At 46.7% G+C, this 26,028-nt stretch overlaps 1 protein-coding gene across 2 annotated transcripts in view; it reads left to right on the forward strand.

Annotated features, from left to right (window-relative positions):
* The first annotated feature begins 4,929 nt into the window (after positions 1 to 4,929).
* The window catches only part of LOC118091535 (uncharacterized), a 46,838-nt gene continuing 25,739 nt past the window's right edge, over positions 4,930 to 26,028 (forward strand). Inside the window, exons 1-5 of one of the 2 annotated variants that reach the window (XM_060279760.2) lie at positions 4,930 to 5,242; positions 15,315 to 15,476; positions 16,903 to 17,030; positions 19,256 to 19,364; positions 23,444 to 23,560. In XM_060279760.2, coding sequence (XP_060135743.2) covers positions 5,188 to 5,242; positions 15,315 to 15,476; positions 16,903 to 17,030; positions 19,256 to 19,364; positions 23,444 to 23,560 — 571 coding nt within the window. In that variant the 5' untranslated portion in view covers positions 4,930 to 5,187. The remainder of the gene's footprint in view (positions 5,243 to 15,314; positions 15,477 to 16,902; positions 17,031 to 19,255; positions 19,365 to 23,443; positions 23,561 to 26,028) is intronic. The other variant, XM_088676478.1, reaches the window with a different exon arrangement.

The raw sequence follows: 26,028 nt of genomic DNA on the forward strand, positions 1-26,028 counted from the left end.
TCTTACCAGTTTACACTCTATATCTTTCCTTTTAATTCAGTTATAACTATAGTAACATCGTTCCTAGGTATTTCATCTCCCGTTATCCCAAGTAAGAAAGCTTCCGGTTTCTTAACAACGGTGTTTTTCTTGCCCTGTGTATGAATGTCCAACAGATATCGGGGTTCAATTTGTGGGTTAAGAGAAGCACTTGTTTTATACCCCAAAAGGAACTGCTGGTGGAACCAGAGGATATGGGTCTCCTCAGTTTGTGGGGAACCTGAAAGCTTGCTAGATATTTTCTGACACCTCAGCCAGCCCTAATTAAAGAGAACACTACTCTGCTGCGGTTTTTGAACTCTTAATTTTATGCATTCCCTAAAGCCGAAATGGTTTTCCCAGTAGTGATGTATGGAAGTGAGAGCTGGACCATAAAGAAGGCTGATCGCCGAAGAATGGATGCTTTTGAATTATGGTGCTGGAGGAGACTCTTGAGAGTCCCATGGACTGCAAGAAGATCAAACCTATCCATTCTGAAGGAAATCAGCCCTGAGTGCTCACTGGAAGGACAGATCCTGAAGCTGAGGCTCCAATACTTTGGCCACCTCATGAGAAGAGAAGACTCCCTGGAAAAGACCCTGATGTTGGGAAAGATGGAGGGCACTATGAGAAGGGGACGACAGAGGACGAGATGGTTGGACAGTGTTCTCGAAGCTACGAACACGAGTTTGACCAAGCTGCGGGAGGCAGTGGAAGACAGGAGTGCCTGGCGTGCTCTGGTCCATGGGGTCACAAAGAGTCGGACACGACTAAACGACTAAACAACAACAAAGCCGAAATGTGCCCCAGCCCTATGGAAGTGTGGGGTGACTTGATAACATGGATTTTGTCCACAGTTCTAGCTTCAGCCAAAGGGGTCGTCATCGTTTACAGTATAAAACAACACACAATGCCCTACTAAAAACCCAGCTGAAAAGTCACTCCCCATTTTGAAGTTTAGCATTAGCAAGCAGAAGCATGTTCACAGCGGAAAATTTTCTTGCAACGCTTGCAGGGTCTCTGGGTGTCTCTGTAGGAAGTATAAAAGAGAGCCTTGTAGAGACTTAACGGATTTAAAAGGAGATAAGCTTTAGTTGATTAGTCCGCATTTCATCAGCTGCATGAAATGTTATCCCTGAAGCACAGATACACATACATCTATTTTTAAAACCACATGGTGGACAGTGGTATGAAATGGGTGAGGTGCCGTCTGTGACAATGCCAGGTCAGTAGTGACCATTGAGAATAACTGGGTGATAAAAAAATTCCTTCAGTAGCACCTTAAAGACCAACTAAGTTTTTATTTTGGTATGAGCTTTCGTGTGCATGCACACTTCATCAGATACATGCAGCCTTCCTAGCTTTGCAGCCCTAATTGCGCCTATAGCAGGAGAAAAAATCGCAGTCTGGAGAGAGGGAGTCCTAAATGGCTATAGCATCAAACTTGCTGATACACTTGATTGCATGCTGGAGTCTCCATTTGTGGAAGAATTGTGACTTTCGACAAGCAGAACGTTCCGGCTTGCTCTCCTGACATCATTGCTACACAGAACTATAAACCCCCACCAACAGTTGAAGGTATAAAGCGAGAACATAAATAGCTGGTTCCCTTACCCACTACAGCATATCTTGCCAGACCTAATCAGATTCAATAAATCATTTGCCGTCAATTGGATTTGCACTACTGGCTAATCAGTTCAGAATTATCTCTTTGCTACAAACCTAGCACAGGCCTAGTTCTTGAAAGTAACTACAGTATTGCAGCTTCAATTGGGAGATACCTCTTTGCAGAAGTAAACAACAAAATACCACAGCATTGACAAAGATCATTTCTGGTGAACAAAAAAACCCACCCCAATTCATCTGTTACGAAATGAAACGGAACCCCTATTATATATCACAGCGGGGGTTGGAGAATAAGGATGAAAATATAAATGTCAGCGCACCCTTGGAATTGAAACAGGCTTGGAAGCAGCATGATCCCAAACATGTCTGCTCAAAAATAAGTCCCATCAAGTTAAATGGGATTGTATCGTATCCGCTGTAGAAGGAGCAGTTTGGGATCTGCTTGTAGATCTCTGGGTAATCTGCAGAAGGGCAGCAGTTGTCTCTGAATTGTTTAGCAACTGCTACCATTTAAGAATTCCCACTACCTCCCTAACTTTGGTTGTAGTGGGGGAAATGCTTGGGGTGAAAACCAGGAGTTGGGGGGAGGGGGTTTGTAAGAAAATAGTTGTGAGCAGTAAGGGGCGCGCTGTGGGTTAAACCACAGAGCCTAGGGCTTCCCGATCAGAAGGTTGGCAGTTCGAATCCCCGCGACGGGGTGAGCTCCCGTTGCTCGGTCCCAGCTCCTGCCAACCTAGCAGTTCGAAAGCACGCCAAAATGCAAGTAGATAAATAGGTACCGCTCCGGCGGGAAGGTAAACGCCGTTTCCGTGCGCTGCTCTGGTTTGCCAGAAGCGGCTTTGTCATGCTGGCCACATGACCTGGAAGCTGTACGCCGGCTCCCTCGGCCAATAACGCAAGATGAGCGCCGCAACCCCAGAGTCGGTCATGACTGGACCTAATGGTCAGGGGTCCCTTTACCTTTACCTTAATTGCGAGCAGACCAACTCTGCGCTACAAAGATGTCTGCCAAGGTGACATGAAGATTGACTACATCAACCCTGCCATGTGGGAATCCCTTGCAGATGACCTTGGGAAGACAGGCGACCTAATGCCAGTGTACTGGAAGAAGCAAAGATCACCAGTGTTGAAGCAATGATTCTTCAACATCAACTTCGTTGGCCTGGTCATGTTGTGCGGATGCCTGATTATCGTCTTCCAAAGCAACTTCTCTATTCCGAACTTAAAAATGGAAAGCGTAATGCTGGTGGTCAGCAAAAGAGGGTCAAAGACTCTCTCAAGGCAAATCTTAAAAATGTAGTATAAACACCGACAACTGGGAAACACTGGCCTGCGAGCGCTCCAGTTGGAGAACAGCCTTTACCAAAGGTGTCATGGGCTTTGAAGACACTCGAACTCGGGACGCAAGGGAGAAACGTGCTAAGAGGAAGGCACGTTTGGCAAACCGTCACCATCAACTCCTGCCCGGAAACCAATGATCCCACTGTGGAAGGACGTGTGGATCCAGAATTAGGCTCCACAGTCACTAACTGAGCTTGGGCTGAGCTTGGGGATAAGAGGCCCCCTGCTCCATGCTGTATGCCCATCTGCCTGAGCCACTTTTTTTGCACCCGGCTATTGTTGGGGAATCTTGGGGAGCTGGTAAAAGAAACGCCCAAAAGTAGACCCTGTAATCCTGAAGTCTGCACACCCCTGAGCCTACAGGAAGGAAACCTTGCTTGTGCCATTGTTCCTATTTCATGCCATGCAGAATGCTGCCCTTCCTTAGACCAGCCATATTGCTCAGGAAATTCATAAATAACCGCCAATAACAGAAATGGGCTTGGGATATCAGACCAGGACTACAGAGAAGGAATGGGGATATATTATTATTATTATTATTATTATTATTATTATTATTATTACCTATTAAATTTATATACGTAGTGCCAATTAACTGAAGATCTCAGGGCAGTTTACAAGATAAAAATACAGGATAAAATCTGCATACACTTGTATCTCTGCAGTGTTCTGTGCTGAAGCATGAAGCTCAAGTTCAATCCTAAAATAGGCAGAAGGAATCAACCCAAGGACCATGTTAAATTGTGGGTAAACTACTGGGGTGGGTAGGAGTAAGAGGTGAAGAAGTGGGCACCTTTTTACTTTGCACAATAAGTTGCATTCTAGCCACCAAAAAATCGAAACGAATTTTTATTTCATTGCAGTTCTGTCATGGATAGCTCAGTTGGTTAGATCATCGTGCTGATAATGCCAAGGTTGCAGGTTCGATCCTAATATGGGACAGCTGCAGGGGGTTGGACTAGATGACCCTCCGGGTCCCTTCCAACTCTGAGATTCTATGATCCTACCTTTTTTCTCCCAGGAGCTCAAGGTGGGGTACATGGTTCTCCCCACTCCTCATTTAGCCCCCACAATGACCCTCACGCCTCTCCATCCTTCATTCAGGCAAGCAAGAGAAGCTATATCACAGTTTGAGGCTTCTTTCTAGCCTGCCTAAAGCACTTGATAAGGGGGCTGAGCACTGCCAGCGAGGGGTGTGGCCTGAGAGAGAGGGTGTGGCCTAGGGGAAGGTCCCAAGGGCCACCAAGGGAGGCCTAGAGGGCCGCCTGTGGCCTCCCTGCCTGAGGTTCCTCACCAGGTGATAAACAACAGTGTTTATTTTTCTGTTTATTATTTTCTGGGGAAACCCAGCCAGATGGGCGGGGTATAAATAATAAATTATTATTATTATATATTATTATTTATGGCCATGTGCAGAATGCATTCCACTCCTCACTAGGACAGAGTTAATTCTTGCCTTTCGTTAACCTGATTATAGATTACTTAATTTCTATACCGCTTATTATACAGTATTAAAAATATCTCTAAGCGGTGCATATCTCTAAGCGGTGCACAGAGAACTGAAGCAACAACTGGCAACTTAAAACATTGCAAAAAAAAAATTAATAATACAGTGTTACGTGTAAAAACCTTAGTTTTTGGGACCTTTCAGGGTAACCCTCACCCCAAAACAACTGCGCCCTAAAAGTGCCCACATACGCACGCCTGCTGCGTTTGGTCCCATTCACACGTTCCCCGTACACGGGTCCCTTGAAACGGACCCGCGCGCATGCAACCCACCGCGCCTCGCTCTTTTGCAGCAGCGACTCCCTCCTCCGAGGGAAGCTTCGCCTTCGGCCAGGTCGCGGCGGCGGAGGAGCTCGCTCCCGCGCGCAAGAGCCGCCCTGAGGACTGGCGCCTTTAAAAAGCAAAGCGCGCGCCCCGGAAAGCGCACGCTTTGCGCAGCGAGAGAGGAGAGGCGGCGCTCGCTGCCCCACCGCGCCGCCTGCCTGCCTGCCTTGCTGCCCCTCCCGACCCCACGACCCCCAGCCCCACCTCCTCCTTGCGCGCTTGCCCTTCCAGCCCCCCGGCCCAGACCCACCCCCGGCACGTGCTGGACTCGCCCGGGGAGGCGGAGCGGGAGAGGCGTCCGCGGTCAGTTGCGCAGGAGAGCGGCGGAGCGCAGCGTTGGAGGCGGCGGCCCCGGCCCCGGCTTGCGCGGCGATGTCGGTAGACGCGGATCACGCGCGGAGGCGGAGGCACACGCACGACAACTGCGGTGAGGGCGAAACGGGGGGTCGCTTATCTTCCGTGGGGAAGGGGGCAAAGTAGGGAGTGCGCAGGAGCATCTCTCCTAGAGGAGGAGGAGGAACAGCTCTCCAGATTTCCATGGGCTTTTGGGGGAGGTTTTTTTCTTTCCAGCCCCACCCGGGGATCGAATCCGCGATCTTCGGTATGTTGCACACTGCTGGAGCGATGGCCCTCGAGTCGCTGAGCTACGGATAGTATAAAATTGGAAGGGACCCCGAGGGTCGTCTAGTCCAGCCTCCTGCAACGCAGGAATCTTTTGCCCAAGGTGGGGCTCGAACCCACAACCCTGAGATTAATATTGTGCACGTGTGTACGTCTATATTGCTGGCTTAGGTTTTGCATTGCACCTTGAGAAGGTGTTTACCTTTAAAGGTGGTATAAAAGTTTTTTAAAAGTCTTCTTCTTCTTCTTTGGCGATCCCTCGTAGCCGAGTAAGATTGTCTTCCATAAACACAGTCTTAACAGTGAGTCCGTAAGTGACTGTGGAGGCCAATTCTGGACCCACACGTCCTTCCACAGTGGGGACATTGGTTTCTGGGTGGGAGTTGATCCCAGTGTGGATTTGCAAAGCGTGCCTTCTTCCTCTTAGCACGATTCTCCCTTGCGCCCTGAGTTCGAGTGTCTTCAAAGCCCATGACACCTTTGGTAAAGGCTGTTCTCCAACTGGAGCGCTCGCAGGCCAGTGCTTCACAGTTGTCAGTGTTTATACTACACTTTTAAAGATTTGCCTTGAGACAGTCTTTAAACCTCTTTTGTTGACCACCAGCATTACGATTTCCATTATTAAGTTCGGAATGGACTAGTGTAATAATTCTAGATGCTGCTTTTAAAATAAATTCGCATCATGAAGCTAGAACGAACGGACTCTCCTTCCTTGGTGGTTTTAAAGCAGAGTTTGGATGGTCACCTGTCATGGATGCTTTAGCCGAGATTCCTGCATTGCAGGGGGTTGGACTAGATGACCCTTGGGTCCCTTCCAATTCTATGATTCTATGATAAGCTACCCTTTGCCAACTGTCATCCCAAAACTCTCCCGATGCGCTCATCAAGCTAGAAACCTGGAGGCTTTAAGGCCCAAAACAGAAAAAATGCTGCCTTTTAGTTAGGCCACTGGCTCCATCTAGCTCCATATCGCCAACACTGACCTGCAGCTGTGTCTCTCCAGGGTTTCAGACACGAGTTTTTTTCTCAGCCCTACCTAGAGATCCTGGGGATTGAACCTGGGGCCTTCTGACCCCCATTCCCCTCGGAGGGATGTCGTAGAGAAGCGGCTGACATTCAGAATTTGCACAATAGGACCCATTTCTCCCCCTTGAGCTAGGAAATACTGTCAAGAACAGAACATAGGAAGGGCGCTTTCCAGCCACGTAAGACTCGTGGCTCTGTTTCAGAATCATAGAGTTGGAAGGGATCCTGAGGATCATCTATTCCAACCCCCTATGCAATAATAATAATAATAATAATAATAATAATATACAGTGGTACCTCTACTTACGAATTTAATGTGTTCTGAACACACATTTGTAAGTCGGGAAAAAATTGTAAGTCGAATCCCATAGGAATGCATTTGGAGGAAAGATTTGTAAGTAGAAGCAACCCTATCTAAAAAACCCTATCTAAAAATTCTTAGAAAAAATCCTATCTAAACCGCATCCAAGATGGCGGACGGAGCTCCATTCGTAAGTAGAAACATTCGTAAGTAGAGTTATTCATAAGTAGAGGTACCACTGTATTTTTTTATACCCCGCCTATCTGGCTGGGTTTCCCCACCCACTCTGGGCAGCTTCCAACAAAATATTAAAACATGATAAAACACCAAACATTAAAAACTTTGCTGTCCCTTACGGGGATCAAGCCTGCTTCCTTGGCCACGCTCGAATCCACTGAGAAAAAGTAAACCTTCGCCTCCTTCCTTCTCAAAGCCTTTTTAGTTAATGACTGACAAGGGAAGCTGGCGGCGCGAGCTCAAATCCAAGATGGCTGCTGTTGTGCTAAGGCTGTGCACTACGAGGCCGAAGACCTGCCCCCATGGTCCTAGCATAGGCTTCCTCAACCAACATGGAGTGATGGGAGTGGTAGTCCGGAAATCTAGAGGGCACCAGGTTGGCGAAGGCTGTCCAGGCATGACTGACTGGGTGCTCTCGTTTCGATTCGTGGGTTACAGCGTTGGCTTGCCTTGGGATCCTGCTCCTCTTCACGATCCTGGTTTTATTCAGGATCTTCCGCAGGCAGTCTTCTGGAGTGGTTTAAAATCCAGCCACAGTGTTGCCTCGACTTACGAATTTAATCCGTTCCGAAGGCACCTTCGTAAGTCGAAAAATCCGTAAGTCGAAAAACGCCATTGGAAACGCGATTTCCCATAGGAATGCATTAAAACGGAAAAATTCGTAAGTCGAAGCAACCCTATCTAAAAATTCGTAAGTCGGGAAATCCCTATCTAAAACCGCCGCGGTTTTCCCCCGGATGTCGAGACATTCGTAAGCGCGCGGCCATTACCCCCATTCGTAAGTCAAAAAAAATCGGTTGTCGAGTAGTTCATAAGTCGAGGTACCGCTGTATATAAATGAGGGCGGATCAGCAATTTGGCCTGCGCATTCACGAACCCTTTATGCAGTGCCGGATTTACATATAAACTAAACAAGCTATAGCTTAGGGCCCCACTCTCTTGGGGGCCCCCCAAAAAAGTTAAAGGAAAAAAACCTGGATGTACATTTCCAAAATATAAGATAAAAAACAAATAAAACCTACATAGAGCAACAGTGTTTTGTGTTGTGTATGGACCGATTAGGTCCATAAATTACCATATATCATATATTCCACACCAAAAGCAGCGGCCATTGGTTGTTGACAAAGGGCAGCTGGACATATAACGGGCCCCATTACCTTCAGTAGCTTAGGGCCTCATTAAACCGAAATCCGGCCCTGCCTTTATCCCATCTTAAAATGGGGCATGCAAGTGTCAAACTATGCTTATCCCTGGGTTGTGCCGGAGAGCGAGGGTCCTCTTAAAGCATTTTGTACAAAGTCCCACCTGCCTCTCTTTCTGTCCGTAGTGGTCCGGATTGGAGGGTAATTAAGATTTCAGATTTGAAATGCTGTAAAGATGAGATCACCCTGTTGCCCACCGATCCAGCCAATCGCCCTGAATTCTTGGGGATTAGCGGACCTTGGGATTTCAAAGAGGGTGAGATAAATTGATGGAGGATAAAGCTATCGGTGTGGCTACTAACCGCAGGCGGTACGGCTCTGGAAAATACCATTTGCTGGGAATTCCTAGTGGGGAGAGAGTGAGCTGTTGCGGTCAGATCCTGCTAGGGGCCTTCCCATTGAGGCATCTTGTTGGCCGCTGTGAGAACAGGGTGCTGGGCTAGACAGGCCTGATCCAGGTTGTAGCATTCTTCTTCTGTTCTTATTTAAACAGAGCATCTATGAGGCTTAGCTCGGTCAATAGAACACGAGGCTCTTAACTTGCGGGTCGTGGGTTCGGATCCCACATTGAGCAAAAGAATCCTGCATCGCAGGGGTTGGTCTAGATGACCCTCGTGGTCCCATCTACCGTTCTGTGGTTCTGTATCCTGCTTCTAGAAGCCAGACACTGCAGGGAATTAAGGGAGAAGTTGCCCAAGCATCTTGGAGCCCAAAGCACTTGTTTTTTCCCCATCTTCCAGAGTTGCCAGATAAAACCAGGTTTTATCTTGGTAGCCTTTAACCCTAAATTGGTCCATTGTCTTGTCTCCTCCTGTACCTCCATAAAAAGGAAATTCTGGGTCACGGCCTTGGTGGATAAGATTGTGTTTGCGTTACGATTGCGTGGGGTTCTGCACGTCTCTGCTTCTCCCCCCTCTCCAGTCAAACCGTCACCTTGCAGGGGAAGCAAGTTCCCACCTATTTTCAGCTGAAACTACAAATCATTGGGACTGATAGGGCAGAAAACCCGGAGGCTGACAGTAGGGGGCGCTAAAGCCAATGGCACCATCTGTGTCGTGCATTTAAAGCAGCACCCTATCACTTTAAACATCCATGGCTCTCCTGCCAAGCATCCTGGGAACTGTAGTTTTCTGAGAGTGGTTAGGAGAATCTATTTTCTCCCCAGCAGAGCTAAGATTTCCAGAGTGCTTTCACAACCAATCCCACTTCCCAGGGCGCTCTGGGAATTGTAGTTCTTCTACGAAGGGAGTAGGGGTCTTGTGGTAATGCTTGGCAGCTTTTTAACAAACTACAGCTCCCAGGATTCCTTGGGGGAAGCCATGGACGTGATGGGATGATGCTTTCAATGTATGGTTCAGATGGGGCCTTAGTTGTGCAGACCAGGAACAAGACCTTCCAGGTCCCACATGGCCGATGGCCAGGGATGCTGGGAGCTGTAGTGCAACAACTTCTGGAGGGTGCCAGGTTGGGAAAGGCTGCTCTAGGCTTCAGGGCAGGGAGCTAATGCATGGGTAGGCAAACTAAGGCCCAGGGGCCGGATTCTCAATCCAGCCCACGGACGGTCTAGGAACCAGCATGTTTTAGAATATGTGCTTTTATTTAAAACTAGCCGGCCCTGCATGCGTTGCTGTGCGTTAGTCTGCCAAATGGAGGGTAATAGCCCCCCTTCAGGTCCCTCTGAGTCTCAAGAGTCCCCCTGTTTTACAGGATCTCGTGGCGGAGGCGGGGTTTGTGGGTGTGGGCTAGACTCCATGGGGAGGGAGGAGGAGGTGGAGGAGGAGCTGTGGGAATAACGCCACTGGAGGGCGCTGTTTTAGTTTGTGGAAAAGCAGGGTTTTACCTGCGCAGGTATGAGAGGTGAGCAATCCGAGGTTGTGCAAACACTCGGGTAGTGGCATGGACCGTTGTGTCCAAATTCCAGGACAATCGGTCAAGCGGTTTCGGAGAATAGGGGAGCCCACAGTTTCACCTTTTTTACATTTATATATATATATATATATATATATATATATATATATATATATATACAGTGGTACCTCGGTTTAAGAACAGTCCTGTTTACGAACTATTCGGTTTACGAACTACGCAAAAATGGAAGTAGTGTTCCGTTTTGGAAACTTTACCTTGGTCTACGAACGGAAACCAAACGGTGGGTGGCCTCATTAGGGAAAGCGCACCTCGGTTTAAGAATGGATTCGGTTTAAGAACGGACTTCAGGAACGGATTATGTTCGTAAACCGAGGTACCACTGTGTATATATATATATATATATATATATATATATATATATATATATATATATATATACATCTCTGGGTTATTTGCGGGGCATAGGAATTTGTTCATTTCCTCCCCCAAAATCTAGTCCGGCCCCCCCACAAGGTCTGAGGGACAGTGGACCGGCCCCCAGCTGAAAAAGTTTGCTGACCCCTGAGCTAATGCATCGGGTCGTTTGGTTTCCCTGGGGGGGCGGGAGGGGGGCGATGGTTCCCTCTCTCCTCCCTCCTTCCTTTGTTGGAGGATGTGCAACCCAAGACGTCTTAAGGCTCCGAGACAGTTTAGCGGCCCTTAATCTCTCAATGGTGTCTAATTGATTGCCTTGGTGCGCATCATGTGAGCCCCCCCCCCAATGGGCTGCGCATAATTCTCCTCGCCATCATCTGATGCTTGCGCCGGTCCCTTGGTGTCAGGTGGCAAGTTCGCCGGCTTTCTGCGGGGCTGTGTCACGCGGGAGAGTTGGTCAGGTCGGGGCAGCGCGTCTAACAAATTCCTCCTCGGCACAGTCCCTCTGATTTCACAGCGCCGCAAGCGTTTTGCTTGCTACAAGACTTACAACAGCCTTGTGTGGTAGGCCGGCGTGGTGTCTGGCAAGTTGCAGAGTGCTGGAACCACATCTGTTAAAGCTGAATGTGGGCAGATTCAGGACAGGTGGGTGAAAGTGCTTCTTTACGCAGTGCCTTGTTAACCTAAAAGGGGATTAGGCAGTTCATGGAGGCTAATGGCCAGGATGGCTCTGATCTGCCTCCACGGTTGGAGGCGGCAACGCTGCTAAGTACCAGTTGCTAGATGCCACAGGAAGGAGAGAGAGGTCTCTCTTTATTTTATTTTTGAATAGATTTTATTAAAATATGGGGAAAGGAATACAAAGGTCATTCTCAAAGACCTTTATATCGAAACTAAAAACCTAATCTAAATAAAAACACAAAGCAAAGAGAGAGAGAGAGGAAAGAGGGAGAGAAAAGATAAAGGGGAAAGGAAGAAAGAGGAAGGAAGGAAGGAAGGAAGGAAGGAAGGAAGGAAGGAAGGAAGGAAAATAAAAAACAGAAAAAGAAGACTTCCAATTCTTCATGATAATAATAATAATAATAATAATAATAATAATAATAATAATAATAATACCCCAGATCATCTGCTAGTTGTCTATAAAATTTATTCAACACATCCAAATTAACATTACTTTCTTTAAGCCAACATTATCTTCAATCCTCAACCCTAAGAAGATTCCACCTAAACATTAGGAAGAACTTCCTGACAGTAAGAGCTGTTTGACAGTGGAATTTGCTGCCAAGGAGTGTGGTGGAGTCTCCTCCTTTGGAGGTCTTTAAGCAGAGGCTTGACAGCCATCTGTCAGGAATGCTTTGATGGTGTTTCCTGCTTGGCAGGGGGTTGGACTGTATGGCCCTTGTGGTCTCTTCCAACTCTACGATTCTATGATTCTATGAAGCCGAAATATCACAAGTTTGTGCAAAAAATAAGGGAATTTCCCAGTTTTTAGTCAATGTCGACAATGACTTTTCTCTGATTAAACACGTCGGCTTCGCCGTCTCAGCTCAAGCCAGTAATTGTAACAAGCATTGGAGGGGAGAGGGCTCTCGTGGTCGAATCCTGCTTGCGGGTTTCCCACAGGCATCGGCTTGGCCACTGCGAGAACAAGATGCTAGACTAGTTGGGTCATGGGCCGGATCCAGCAGGCTCTTCTCGGGTGCTTGTGTAACAGAGTGTCTGAGACAGCGACTGAGAGCGCTTGTTTGAGTTAAGGGTTTCAGGTAAGGTTTGAAGCAGCGAGTTATCCTACACGGCTACAACCGCTGGCAGCGTTCGAAAACTGCCGGGTGCCAGGCACATTTTGCACCTGGCTATCGGCCACTTGCGACCAAGTGAAGATGCCCAGGTGCCAGGATGGCGCCTGAAGTCTCCGCTATCTGGAGGCGCATGCCTGGGGATCCTTTGATCCGGACTGTTTTCACACACTGGCAACACATCCTGTTGTCGAATTCTATCCCGCATAATCAGAATGAATTTCAGGAACCAAAAAAGCCCAAAAATGGCAACCAAGCATTGCGTTTGGGTGACTGTAACCCTGGCTGGGACGCAGGTGGCGCTGTGGGTTAAACCACAGAGCCTAGGGCTTGCCGATCAGAGGGTCGGCGGTTCGAATCCCTGCGATGGGGTGAGCTCCCGTTGCTCTGTCCCAGCTCCTGCCAACCTAGCAGTTCGAAAGCACATCAAAGTGCAAGTAGATAAATAGGAACCGCTACAGCGGGAAGGTAAACGGCGTTTCCGTGCACTGCTCTGGTTTCACCAGAAGCAGCTTAGTCATGCTGGCCACATGACCCAGAAGCTGTACGCATTGCAAGAAGCCAAGAAACCAGGCAGAGGGCCTTCTCGGTGGTGGCGCCTGCCCATCAGATGTCAAAAAGGAAAACAGCTACCAGATTTTTAGAAGACATCTGAAGGCAGCCCTGTTTAGGGAGGCTTTTAATGTTTAAGAAATTAGTGTATTTTAATGTTTCTGTTGGGCGGGGTATAAATAATAAAGTATTATTATGATGATGATGATTATATTTCTCTTATCTTCTTCTTCTTTGGCGATCCCTCGTAGCCGAGTAAGATAGTCTTCCATAAACACAGTCTTAATAGTGAGTCCGTAAGTGACTGTGGAGGCCAATTCTGGACCCACACGTCCTTCCACAGTGGGGACATTGGTTTCCGGGCAGGAGTTGATCACGGTGTGGATTTGCCAAGCGTGCCTTCCTCTTAGCACGTTTCTCCCTTGCGTCCTGAGATCGAGTGTCTTCAAAGCCCATGACACCTTTGGTAAAGGCTGTTCTCCAATTGGAGCGCTCGCAGGCCAGTGTTTCCCAATTGTTGGTGTTTACACTACATTTTTAAATATTTGCCTTGAGACAGTCCTTGAACCTCTTTTGTTGACCACCAGCATTACGCTTTCCATTTTTACGTTCAGAATAGAGTAGTTGCTTTGGAAGACGATCATCAGGCATCCACACAACATGACCAGTCCAACGAAGTTGATGTTGAAGAATCATTGCTTCAACACTGGTGATCTTTGCTTCTTCCAGTACACTGGCATTAGTTCGCCTGTTTTCCCAAGGTCATCTGCAAGGGATTCCCACATGGCATTTGCAAGGGATTCCCAAAACATTTTTGGAGACACCATTGATGGAATCTTTTGAATAGTTGGAGATGGTGTTCAGGCCCGGCTCTAGGTGCAGTCCCGGTGGCGCAGGGCCGGGGGGGGGGGGGAGCGCTGCACGGCGAAGCCACGCTGCGAGGGCGGAGGCGCCGGAGCGATCTCAGCGCCAGGGCGCCCGACCTGCTCGAGACGGCCCTGATAGCGTTTATAAGTGGTCCGTGTTTCACAAGCATACAGTATGGTTGATAGTACAATCGTTTTGTAAATGAGCATTTTGGTTTCCCTGTGAATGTATCTCTCTTATATCTGGTGCCCAAACGGTATTTCTTGTAAGGACAGGGCCAGTCCTTCGTTGCAGCCTGGGAAACTGCGATTTCACAAGGCTCCCTGTTCTTGTGTACGCACAGCGGTACAGAGGAACATCTGTGGAGCTATTCTGATCCCTTTGGAAGCAGCTTGAGGAATGTTCTGTACATAGCAGAGTGGTGTCAAATTCCTAGGGCCTCACCGTGTTTTTTTATTCCCCCCCCCCAAGAGTTGTGGGCCACTTTCAAGGCTGGCGGAGTTACCGTATTTGTCCGTGTATAAGACTAGGTTCCCCCCACCCTTAAAAATAATGTCAAAAATGTGGGGGCGTCTTATACACGGAGGCCACCCCCACCCCAATTTTCTTAAACTGGACTCCCCCAAAATATACAGGTGAAAATTAGAATATCGTCGAGAAGTGCATTTATTTCAGTAATGCGACTTTTTATTTTTTATTTTTCTTTTAATTTTTACAAATGCTTACAATAATACAAAAATAAACATCGCTATTACATTTCATTAATTACATTCCATTCGTAATTGACCCGCCTAAGGACAAATAATTACAATTACAGCAAATAAATACTTGACATGTCTTGCTTTCCAAGTCATGCATCTATCTCATATATTGGTTTCACATTTTAAGTTGCACTACTACTATTACTACTAATTTATTTATACCCCACCCATCTGGCTGGGTTTCCCCAGCCACTCTGGGCGGCTTCCAACAGAAATATTAAAATACGCTAATTTCTTAAAGATTAAAAGCTTCCCTAAACAGGGCTGCCTTCAGATGTCCTCTAAAAGTCTGGTAGTTGTTTTTCTCTTTGACATCTGGTGGGAGGGCGTTCCACAGGGCAGTTGCCACTACCGAGAAGGCCCTCTGCCTGGTTCCCTGTAGCTTTGCTTCTCGCAGCGAGGGAACCGCCAGAAGGCCCTCGGCACCTCAATGTCCGGGCAGAATGATGGGGGTGGAGACGCTCCTTCAGGTATACTGGACCGAGGCCGTTTGGGGCTTTAAAGGTCAGCACCAACACTTTGAATTGTGCTTGGAAATGTACTGGGAGCCAATGTAGATCTTCCAAGACCGGTGTTATGTGGTCTCGGCGGCCGCTCCCAGTCACCAGTCTAGCTGCCGCATTCTGGCATTTACTGAAATAAATGCACTTTTCGACGATATTCTAATTTTCCGAGTTTCACCTGTAATGTCAAAAATGTGGGGGCGTCTTATACACGGAGGCCAAACCCCCCCTTTTCTTAAACCGGAGTCCCCCAAAATAGGGGGCGTCTTATACATGGGGGGCGTCTTATAGATGGAAAAATACAATAACTTCCAGTGTTTATCTGACAGCCATTCTGTCTCCCCTTCCAGACTTCCCCAAAGAGATGGAGCCAAAGGCCGACCCACATCGGAGGGGATCTCTCTGTGACCGGCACTGCGCTGCCGTCAACAACACGCAGGGGGATGTGGGGGACCTCCATTCGGGGTCCCACCAGCTCATGCATGGCATCCTCACCCCCAGGATACTGCCAGGTAAGGTGGGAAGAAACAGGGAGCTTCCATGGTAAACCACCCCGCTAAAGGCGGTATATAAATTTAATAAACGAAGTAACGCGGCAAGAGGGGAAACGGCGTGGCTGTTTGCCTGCAATTCCACCAACACCCATTGGGGGGCAGGCAAGGGAAAGGATCAGTTCACACCTGGCAGGTGTTACCTTGGGGGGGAGGGGTTCCCAGCTCCCCTCCTGGCTTGGGGGGGTCTTCTAAGGGCCCCCTCAGTTGCCCAGGCTATTGGGTCCTCCTCCTTGTGAAGCAGGGATAAAAAACAATGATTTTTTTAAAAAAACAAAAAGATAGGGTTTTTGAGATTTAAATTGGATTTTTTATTTAAATTGGATTTTTTTTAATTTAAATTGGGTTTTTAAAATAAGATGCTTTCAGAGGGAGAATCTTTCTAAAGATAGTTTTCTCTTTAAGTTACATTATAGTCCAAAGGCTATTCATCAGGAAAAAATGATTTGTTTCAAATTTTTCATGTGTGTCAGGTTGTTGTTTTTTTTAAAAAAATTAATAATAATTGGTTAAACCACATCAGTTAAGAAACATGGATACATATGCTATAATGCTGGGGTTTTTTTTAGCTAAATAAATTGTTTAAATTGTTATTAAGGAAACAATTATTTTTCTCCTTCCAATCAAGTACAGCAGGAAAGTTGCCCAAATGTAAACAGTTAACTTATTAGACCTCACAATAATTTCATAATTAGGTACCTGCTTTTGTATTTCTAATAGTATAACCAAATCAGTAATTTTTGACAAAATTGTAAAAACTAATCTGAAAATTTATTATTCCAAAAATGAAATCTTCGTCTGGTTGTAAATATTAAGATTATACCAGCAAAAACAAGTCTTTCAGTAAAAAAAATAATCATTTAAATCAAGTCTTACTGACTAGTGATTTAAATTGTGATTTAAATCAAATCCACCTGGATTTCCCCACCACCACCAAAATGACCCCTGAATTTTTGAATTTTATTGATATTGATGCTGCATTTTATGTTGTATTTTATACTGTTTTATGCTGTTCTTAAATCACATTTTAAAAATGTTTTATATTTGCTGTTAGCCACCCTGAGTCCGGTTTTTAAACTTGGAAGGGCGTTGTATAAAATAATAATAATAATAATAATAATAATAATAATAATAATAATAATAATAATTTTATTATTATTTATTATGTTGTGAAACAAGAACGGACCCTGTTTGATTTGGCTTTTTACAACAGGGATGGCCAACCCTGGACAAGGGACCGTATCCTGCTCTCCAGAAAGGTTCCTCCTGCTCCCCCAGACCCCCCCACCCCTAAAATGTGTGCTTTTTAATTTTCCCTGTTCCCTGAATGGCAAATATACCCCTCACATGTCCTGATGCCTCTCCCGCTTTCTTCCTCGCTCCCTAGTGTTTTCGAACCCTTCCTGCTGCCCCCACCACTCTGAGGAAGTGGCGACGTGCGATGGCTGCCTGGTGAAGACCACCCTCACCGCAGAGAACGAGGTGGAGGCTCACAAACTCTCCAACAATTACAAGGTGCGCTCCGGGCAGGGAGAGGAGGGTGGGCGGTGGCAAGGGGCAGAGAGGAACCGAGTCGATGTGCCTGTTGTTGTTGTTTAGTCATTTAGTCATGTCCGACTCTTTGTGACCCCACGGACCAGAGCACGCCAGGCACTCCTGTCTTCCACTGCCTCCTGCAGTTTGGTCAAACTCATGTTCGTAGCTTCAAGAACACTGTCCAACCATCTCGTCCTCTATCATCCCCTTCTCCTAGTGCCCTCAATCTTTCCCAGCACCAGGGTCTTTTCCAGGGAGTCTTCTCTTCTCATGAGGTGGCCAAAGTATTGGAGCCTCAGCTTCAGGATCTGTCCTTCCAGTCCTTCAGGGCTGATTTCCTTCAGAATGGATCTTCTTGCAGTCCATGGGACTCTCAAGAGCAGGCATCCCCAGACTTCGGCCCTCCAGATGTTTTGACCTACAAATCCCATGATCCCTAGCTAACAGGGCCAGTGGTCGGGGAAGATGGGAATTGTAGTCCAAAACATCTGGAGGGCCGAAGTCTGGGGATGCCTGCTCAAGAGTCTCCTCCAGCACCATAATTCAAAAGCATCAATTCTTCGGCGATCAGCCTTCTTTATGGTCCAGCTCTCACTTCCATACATCACTACTGGGAAAACCATAGCTTTAACTATACGCACCTTTGTAGGCAAGGTGATGTCTCTGCTTTTTAAGATGCTGTCTAGGTTTGTCATTGCTTTTCTCCCAAGAAGCAGGCGTCTTTTAATTTCGTGACTGCCATCTAGGGCCGGCACAACCGCGAGGCGAGTTCAGGCGGTTGCCTCCGGCGGCAGATCAAGTGTCCGAGGACCGCGCTGCCCCCCCTCTAGCCTCCTTTTTCTCCCTTTGTTGCCTTCAGCTTGCATGGGGGGGGGGGCTGCAGAAAAAGAGGAGAAAGTGGCGGGGCGGTGGCATCTTTTGTTTTGCCTCCAGCGGCCAAATGTCCTTGCTGCCATCCAGCAGGCCCTTCTTATTCATTTATTTCTCAAAATAAAGAGCACACCCCACAGTGGTCTTACTGCTGTTTGTTTTTGCTTTTAACTTCTTTTCAGTCTTTTACGCTGTTTGTAAACAACAGTGATATATTTCTGTGATATGGTGGTACATAAACTTTTTTTTATAAATAAATGAGTTTTTTTGGGGGGGGAAGCAGGCTAGTTTCCCTCGCTTGCCTCATATCTTGGGTTCTACAAATGCTAGAAACATAACTCTTTATTTGAAAACAACAACAACAACAACAACAACAACAACAACCACAACAACAACAATTTATTATTTATACCCCGCCCATCTGGCTGGGTTTCCCCAGCCACTCTGGGCGGCTTACAACAGAAAAATGAAATAAAACAATTAAACATTAAAAGCCTCCCTAAACAGGGCTGCCTTCAGGTGTCTTCTAAAAATCTGGTAGCTGTTTTTCTCTTTGACATCTGATGGGAGGGCGTTCCACAGGACAGGCGCCACCACCGAGAAGGCCCTCTGCCTGGTTCCCTGCAACTTGGCTTCTCGCAACGAGGGAACCGCCAGAAGGCCCTCGGCGCTGGACCTCAGTGTCCGGGCAGAACGATGGGAGTGGAGACGCTCCTTCAGGTATACTGGACCGAGGCCATTTAGGGCTTTAAAGGTCAGCACCAACACTTTGAACTGTGCTCGGAAACGTACTGGGAGCCAATGTAGATCTTTCAAGACCGGTGTTATGTGGTCTCGGTGGCCGCTCCCATTCACTAGTCTAGCTGCCGCATTCTGGATTAGTTGTAGTTTCCGGGTCACCTTCAAAGGTAGCCCCGCATAGAGCACATTGCCGTAGTCCAAGCGAAAGATAACCAGAGCATGCACCACTCTGGCGAGACAGTCTGCAGGCAGGTAGGGCCTCAGCCTGCTTACCAGATGGAGCTGATAGACAGCTGCCCTGGACACAGAATTGACCTGTGCCTCCATGAACACAATAAAGCTGTGGTTCTCGAGATCACGATTCATCAACCCGGGGGCAACATCTTCCTTTGCCTTCCTGCAGGCGTTCATGGGAACATCACTTTCAAACAGCCACGGCTTCCCCGCTCAAGAGTCCCAGAAACTGTAGTTTGAGAACCTGGAACCTGTCTCCTAGAACTATGGTTCCCAGAAAGGGCTTGATGATGCAACGCAGCTTTAAGTAGCTTTAACCGGCGCCCCTGTAACAGACAACCTCTTTCTCTCTCCTGCAGTTTGGCTTTAAGAAATGGAAGAGTCATGTGACAGCCAGGCCCTGGGAAGACCGCTCGGAGATCGTGAAGGAGCTGTACTCTGACCTGAACATAATAAAAAGCCCTGCAGGTAAAAATTAGAAATAAAAACCCAGTTAGTTTCCTGCTGCTGTTCTTGCCCAACAATCACATGGACATAATAGTGATGACTTGGTTAGTGGGGTAGAAGTGGCAGGATCATTAGGTGGGAGTGACCATGCTCTTCTGGAGTTTATTATCCAGCGGAAAGGAGCAACCAAGCATACTAAGGTCCAAATTCTAGACTTTAAGAAAGCCGACTTCAGAAAACTTAGGGAAACGCTGGGTGAAATCCCATGGACAGTAATACTAAAAGGGAAGGGAGTTCATGATGGTTGGGAGTTTGTTAAAAGGGAGATATTAAAAGCACAACTTCAGGCAATACCAATGAGACGGAAACATGGAAGGTGCCTAAAGAAGCCAGGCTGGCTATCTAAAGAACTTTTGACTGAGTTAAGATTTAAAAGGGATATGTACAAAAAATGGAAAAGGGGGGAAATCTCCAGAGAGGAATTCAAACATATAGCCAGCACGTGTAGAGACAAAGTCAGAAAAGCTAAAGCACAGAATGAACTCAGGCTCGCCAGAGAGGTTAAAAGCAACAAAAAGGGCTTTTATGGGTATGTCCGTAGCAAAAGGAAAAACAAGGAAACAGTGGGGTCACTCAGAGGAGAAGATGGTGAAATGCAAACAGGGGACAGAGAAAGGGCAGAACTCCTCAATGCCTTCTTTGCCTCAGTCTTCTCCAAGAAAGAAAAAAACGCCTGACCTGAAGAATATGGAGCAGATGATTCAGCAGGGGAAACACAGCCCAGAATAAGTAAGGAGGTAGTACAAGGATACTTGGCTAGTTTAGATGTATTCAAGTCTCCAGGGCCAGATGAACTACATCCAAGAGTATTAAAAGAACTGGCAGAGGTGATTTCAGAACCACTGGCAATAATCTTTGAAAATTCCTGGAGAACAGGCGAAGTTCCAGCAGACTGGAGGAGGGCAAATGTTGTCCCTATTTTCAAAAAGGGGAAAAGAGAGGACCCAAACAATTACCGCCCAGTCAGCCTGACATCAATACCAGGAAAGATTCTAGAGCAGATCATTAAGCAAACAGTCTGTGAGCACCTAGAAAGAAACTCTGTGATCACTAAAAGTCAGCATGGGTTCCTGAAAAATAAGTCATGTCAGACTAATCTGATCTCATTTTTTGACAGAATTACAAGCCTGGTAGATGAAGGGAACGCTGTGGATGTAGCCTATCTTGATTTCAGCAAGGCCTTTGACAAAGTGCCCCATGGTATTCTTGTAAAGAAGCTGGTAAAATGTGGGCTAGACAATGCTACCATTCAGTGGATTTGTAGCTGGCTTACTGACCGAACCCAAAGGGTGCTCATCAATGGCTCCTCCTCATCCTGGAGAGTAGTGACTAGTGGGGTGCCACAGGGTTCTGTCTTGGGCCCAGTCTTGTTCAACATCTTTATCAATGACTTGGATGATGGGCTTGAGGGAATCCTGAGCAAGTTTGCAGATGACACCAAATTGGGAGGGGTGGCTAACACCCCAGAGGACAGGATCACACTTCAGAATGACCTTAACAGATTAGACAACTGGGCCAAAGCAAACAAGATGAATTTTAACAAGGAGAAATGTAAAGTACTACACTTGGGCAAAAAAAATGAAAGGCACAAATACAGGATGGGAGACACCTGGCTTGAGAGCAGTACATGTGAAAAGGATCTAGGAGTTTTGGTTGACCACAAACTTGACATGAGTCAGCAGTGTGATGCAGCAGCTAAAAAAGCCAATGCAATTCTGGGCTGCATCAATAGGAGTATAGCATCTAGATCAAGGGAAGTAATAGTACCACTGTATTCTGCTCTGGTCAGACCTCACCTGGAGTATTGTGTCCAGTTCTGGGCACCACAGTTCAAGAAGGATACTGATAAGCTGGAACGTGTCCAGAAGAGGGCAACCAAAATGGTTAAAGGCCTGGAAATGATGCCTTATGAGGAACGGCTTAGGGAGCTGGGTATGTTTAGCCTGGAGAAGAGAAGGTTAAGGGGTGATATGATAACCATGTTCAAATATATAAAAGGATGTCATATAGAGGAGGGAGAACGGTTGTTTTCTGCTGCTCCAGAGAAGCGGACACGGAGGGGCTTGTTTTTTTAAGAGGTCAATCCTCCTGCATCTTGCTGAAGGACAGAGCTGTTTCATAAAACTTTTCATAGAATCATAGAACCATAGAATCATAGAGTTGGAAGAGACCACAAGGGCCATCCAGTCCAACCCCCTGCCAAGCAGGAAACACCATCAAAGCATTCCTGACAGATGGCTGTCAAGCCTCTGCTTAAAGACCTCCAAAGAAGGAGACTCTACCACACTCCTTGGCAGCAAATTCCACTGCCGAACAGCTCTTACTGTCAGGAAGTTCTTCCTAATGTTTAGGTGGAATTTTCTTTCTTGTAGTTTGAATCCGTTGCTCCTTGTCCGCTTCTCTGGAGCAGCAGAAAACAACCTTTCTCCCTCCTCTATATGACATCCTTTTATATATTTGAACATGGTTATCATATCACCCCTTAACCTTCTCTTCTCCAACCTTCTTTTACCCCACCTTCCTCCATTAAACGCCCCCAATAAAAAAAGTGGGGAAAGTGCATATAGAACTCTGTTGAAAGATCTCAAATACTAGTAGAATTGTGAAGGTACAACCATAATAACAATAACAATAACTTATTATTATTATTATTATTATTTATACACCGCTCATCTGGCTGGGTTTCCCCAGCCACTCTGGGTGGCTTCCAGCAAAATATTAAAATACAATAATTCATCAAATAGGGACCCAGGTGGCGCTGTGGGTTAAACCACAGAGTCTAGGGCTTGCTGATCAGAAGGTCGGTGGTTTGAATCCCTGCAACGGGGTGAGCTCCTGTTGCTCGGTCCCAGCTCCTGCCAACCTAGCAGTTCGAAAGCACATCAAAGTGCAAGTAGATAAATAGGAACCGCTCCGGCGGGAAGGTAAACGGCGTTTCCGTGCGCTGCTCCGGTTCGCCAGAAGCAGCTTTGTCATACTGGCCACATGACCCGGAAGCTGTCTGCGGACAAACGCCGGCTCCCTCAGCCTATAGAGTGAGATGAGCACCGCAATCCCAGAGTCGAACATGACTGGACCTGATGGTTAGGGGCCCCTTTACCTTTACCTTAATTCATCAAATATTAAAAGCTTCCCTAAACAGGCCCATCTTCAAATGTCTTCTAAAAGTCAGATAGTTGTTTATTTCCTTGACATCCGACAGGAGGGTGTTCCACAGGGCGGGCGCCACCACCGAGAAGGCCCTCTGCCTGGTTCCCTGCAACCTTGCTACTTGCAGGGAGGGAACTGCCAGAAGGCCCTCAGAGCTGGACCTCAGTGTCCGGGCTGAACGATGAGGGTGGAGACGCTTCTTCAGGTATATTGGGCCGAGCCCGTTCAGGGCTTTAAAGGTCAGCACCAACACTTTGAAGTGTGCTCGGAAACCTACTGGGAGACAATGTAGGTCTTTCAGGACCGGTGTTATATGGTCTCGGTGGCCACTCCCAGTCCCCTGTCTAGCTGCCGCATTCTGGATTAATTGCCGATTCCGAGTCACCTTCAAAGGTAGACCCACGTAGAGCGCATTGCAGTAGTCCAAGTGGGAGATGAGCAGAGCATGCACCACTCTGGCAAGACAGTCTGCGGGCAGGGAGGGTCTCATCCTGTGCACCAGATGGAGCTGGTAGACAGCTGCCCTGTAGTGGAGTCAAGAAGATTGTAAAATTAAAACGAGGGGAAAGTTAACAGTGGAAGGTTATCGTTTCCAGTGGTTTTCTCATTTACAACTAACGGAGAGATTTAAAATAAAAAAAAATCCCTTCCAGTAGCACCTTAGAGACCAACTAAGTTTGTTATTGGGATGAGCTTTCGTGTGCATGCACACTTCTTCAGAGAGATCAAAGTCGGATAGAAAGACTTTTTGTTTAAGGTCCTCTCCTCTCTCCTGGGTGTCCTTGAGGCCTTAACCTCCAAAGTTCTCTGTGTCTGGAGGAAGGGGACGTGGGAAATCCGAGTCTGGAATAGACTTTGTGTGTTTTTCAAAAAAGGATTCTTCTACCTAGGCTCTATGCTGACCTGTGGAAATCTTTTCTACCTGCTCTGTTTCGGATGGTGGCTGTCCTTGCTGTACGTCCTGGTCTCCATCCTGATGTTCCTCACCCTCCTGGGGGTGCCCTACGGTGAGTTCAGGCGACGTAAAATTGCAGAATTGGAAGGGACCCCCCAGGGTCATCTAGTCCAACCCCGGGAACCTCAAGAGCGTACGAAAAAGCAGTTGTGGCTGTGCTCATGTTTCTGGGCGGAAGCGGGGAGGGAGGAACTGAAGAGACAAAAGCAATGGAAGATTCAGGTCAGGTATGTTTGTAAGAACTCGGTTGTTTAGTGTGGCAGGACTTGGACTTTGGAACTCCCTGCCTATTGATACAAAGCAGGCACATAGGTAGGATGTTGATGTATGCTTTAACAAACCTGTTTGAATATTTTAACATTTTGGCCAATAATTGTACAGTGGTACTTCTAGTTGCGGACACGATTCGTCCTGAAAAGTCCGCAACTAGAGTGGTGCTTCTGCGCAAGCGCGGAGTGCGATAGAGCGTTTCTGCGCATGTGCGCAACACGCAGAACGCTTCTGCATGTGCGCGCAGGGCGAAACCCGGAAGTATACCCTTTCAGATTTGCCGTGTTCGCCCGCCGAAAAGATGCAACTTGAACCTAGTGCAACACGAGGCATGACTGTATTCTTTAATTCTCTTTCTAAACCACTTTGAGGGTTTTTTTATTTTTTTAAAAAATAGCAATCAAGAAGTGCATACATTTTATGAAATAGGTAATTTTTTTTAAAAAAAGGAAATTGCCCCAGAAAGCCAGCGCTCATGTGACTAGCGGCCTAATTTTCGCCTTAGTGGCTGGGAATAGTCAGGCTAACCTCATGCCATGTGGCTGATTTTCTTGCTGCGAGGAAAAGCCTGAGACTTGCATACACCACGGCCATTATCCCAGATGGGATCTTGCCAGTGGCGGCCAGTGGCTGTTGGGAGTCGTAGTATGGAAGGCAGAGCACCTGGTCAGGGACAGATCTCCTGTGAAACAAATGAAGCTGAACTGTCTGGTCGACCCAATTTGAATCACACGACTCAAACAGATTAATTTTGGGTGGTATAAATTCCCACAATCCCGGAGTTTGAGATTGTCGGAATATTTTGCAAAATGTGCTTCGCGTAGTATCTATTCTCTCTTCTTTTTTATAAAGCATTTTATTGAATTTTCCAAATAAACACATTTAAGACATTAAACAAAACAAACATTCAAAAACAAATACAACACACACAACTATCTTTTTAACAATTCTTTCCAAATTTCTCCTTCTCAATGCTCTGCCGAGCTTGACTTCCCTCCCTCCCGTCATTTAGTTTTCTATTCAGCTCTTATCTCACAGTTCCTTTGTTCCATCCATATAAAGTCAATTCGTAGGATTTATTTCAGTCCTGCAAGTATCTTTAAACTTCTACAGTTCTTTTCCATATAGTCCACAAATTTACTCCAGTCTTTTTGGAACCTTGTTTCCCCCTGGTTCCGGATCCTGCTAGTCAGTCTCGCTAGTTCCGCATAGTCTATCATTTTTGTCTGCCACTCTTCAATTGTCGGTAAGTCCTAAGTTTCCCATTTTTGGGCTAACAAAGTCCTAGCCGCGGTTGTCGCATATAAAAATATTATATAGTCCTCCTTTGCAATCTCTTGTCCAATAATTCCTAATAAAAATGCCTCTGGTTTTTTTGGGAAAAGTATACTTAAGAATCTTTTTCAGTTCATTATATATCATTTCCCAAAATCTTTTAACTTTTTCGCATTTCCACCACATATGATAAAAATCTCCTTCCTTCTCATTACACTTCCAGCACATCTTATTACTCATCCTATACATTTTAGCTAACTTTGCTGGTGTTAAATACCATCTATACATCATCTTCCAAACATTCTCTTTCAGGGCGGTACATGCAGTAAACTTCAGTGTTTGATTCCATAATTTCAACCACGCATCATACTCACCACGTAGCATCTATTCTCATAGGTGTTTCAGCTGAAAGATTCTATTGACTGTGGCCTTTTCTCGGTTTCATTTCATCCTCCTGGGATGCCCCCTGCATGTCTAGAAAATTCCCCTCATTTTCATCCCACCCCCATACCCCAAAAACTATAAATCACAGGACATTTGTATTCAACCCAGTGACTTCGGCATGTGAGATGATCCAGTACAGTCATTTTAATCAAAATCTGTGATGTAGTTGTTTAATTTTTTGGAAAAATAAATGTGCTGATCTCTTGTGGGACAAATCCAGTGAAGAAGGGCAAAGGGTTACCCAATACCCAGACCTCGTTGCTGGTTGAGAAGGGGTGGCCATGACAGTTTGAGCTCCAGCCCCCCCAAACTTAGATCTGTCACTGTGCCTGGCAGTGGGCGGGGCCAGAGCCAATAATAGGCGGGGCCAGCAAATTCTGATTTTTGCCGCTGCCCTCTTCCTCGACGAGTTCTGCAAGGGGCAACCAGAATAGGAAGATGGCAACCAGAACCAGTGGGGGCGCTGGTCGAAGGCAGAGGACCAAGGTTGGCGATCTTGCCGCAGCCTACAGAAAGGGGCAGCTCAATGCT

This window comes from Zootoca vivipara, chromosome 9 (assembly GCF_965207765.1).
Source record: "Zootoca vivipara chromosome 9, rZooViv2.hap1.1, whole genome shotgun sequence".
In the NCBI taxonomy this organism is placed as follows: Eukaryota; Metazoa; Chordata; class Lepidosauria; order Squamata; family Lacertidae; genus Zootoca; species Zootoca vivipara.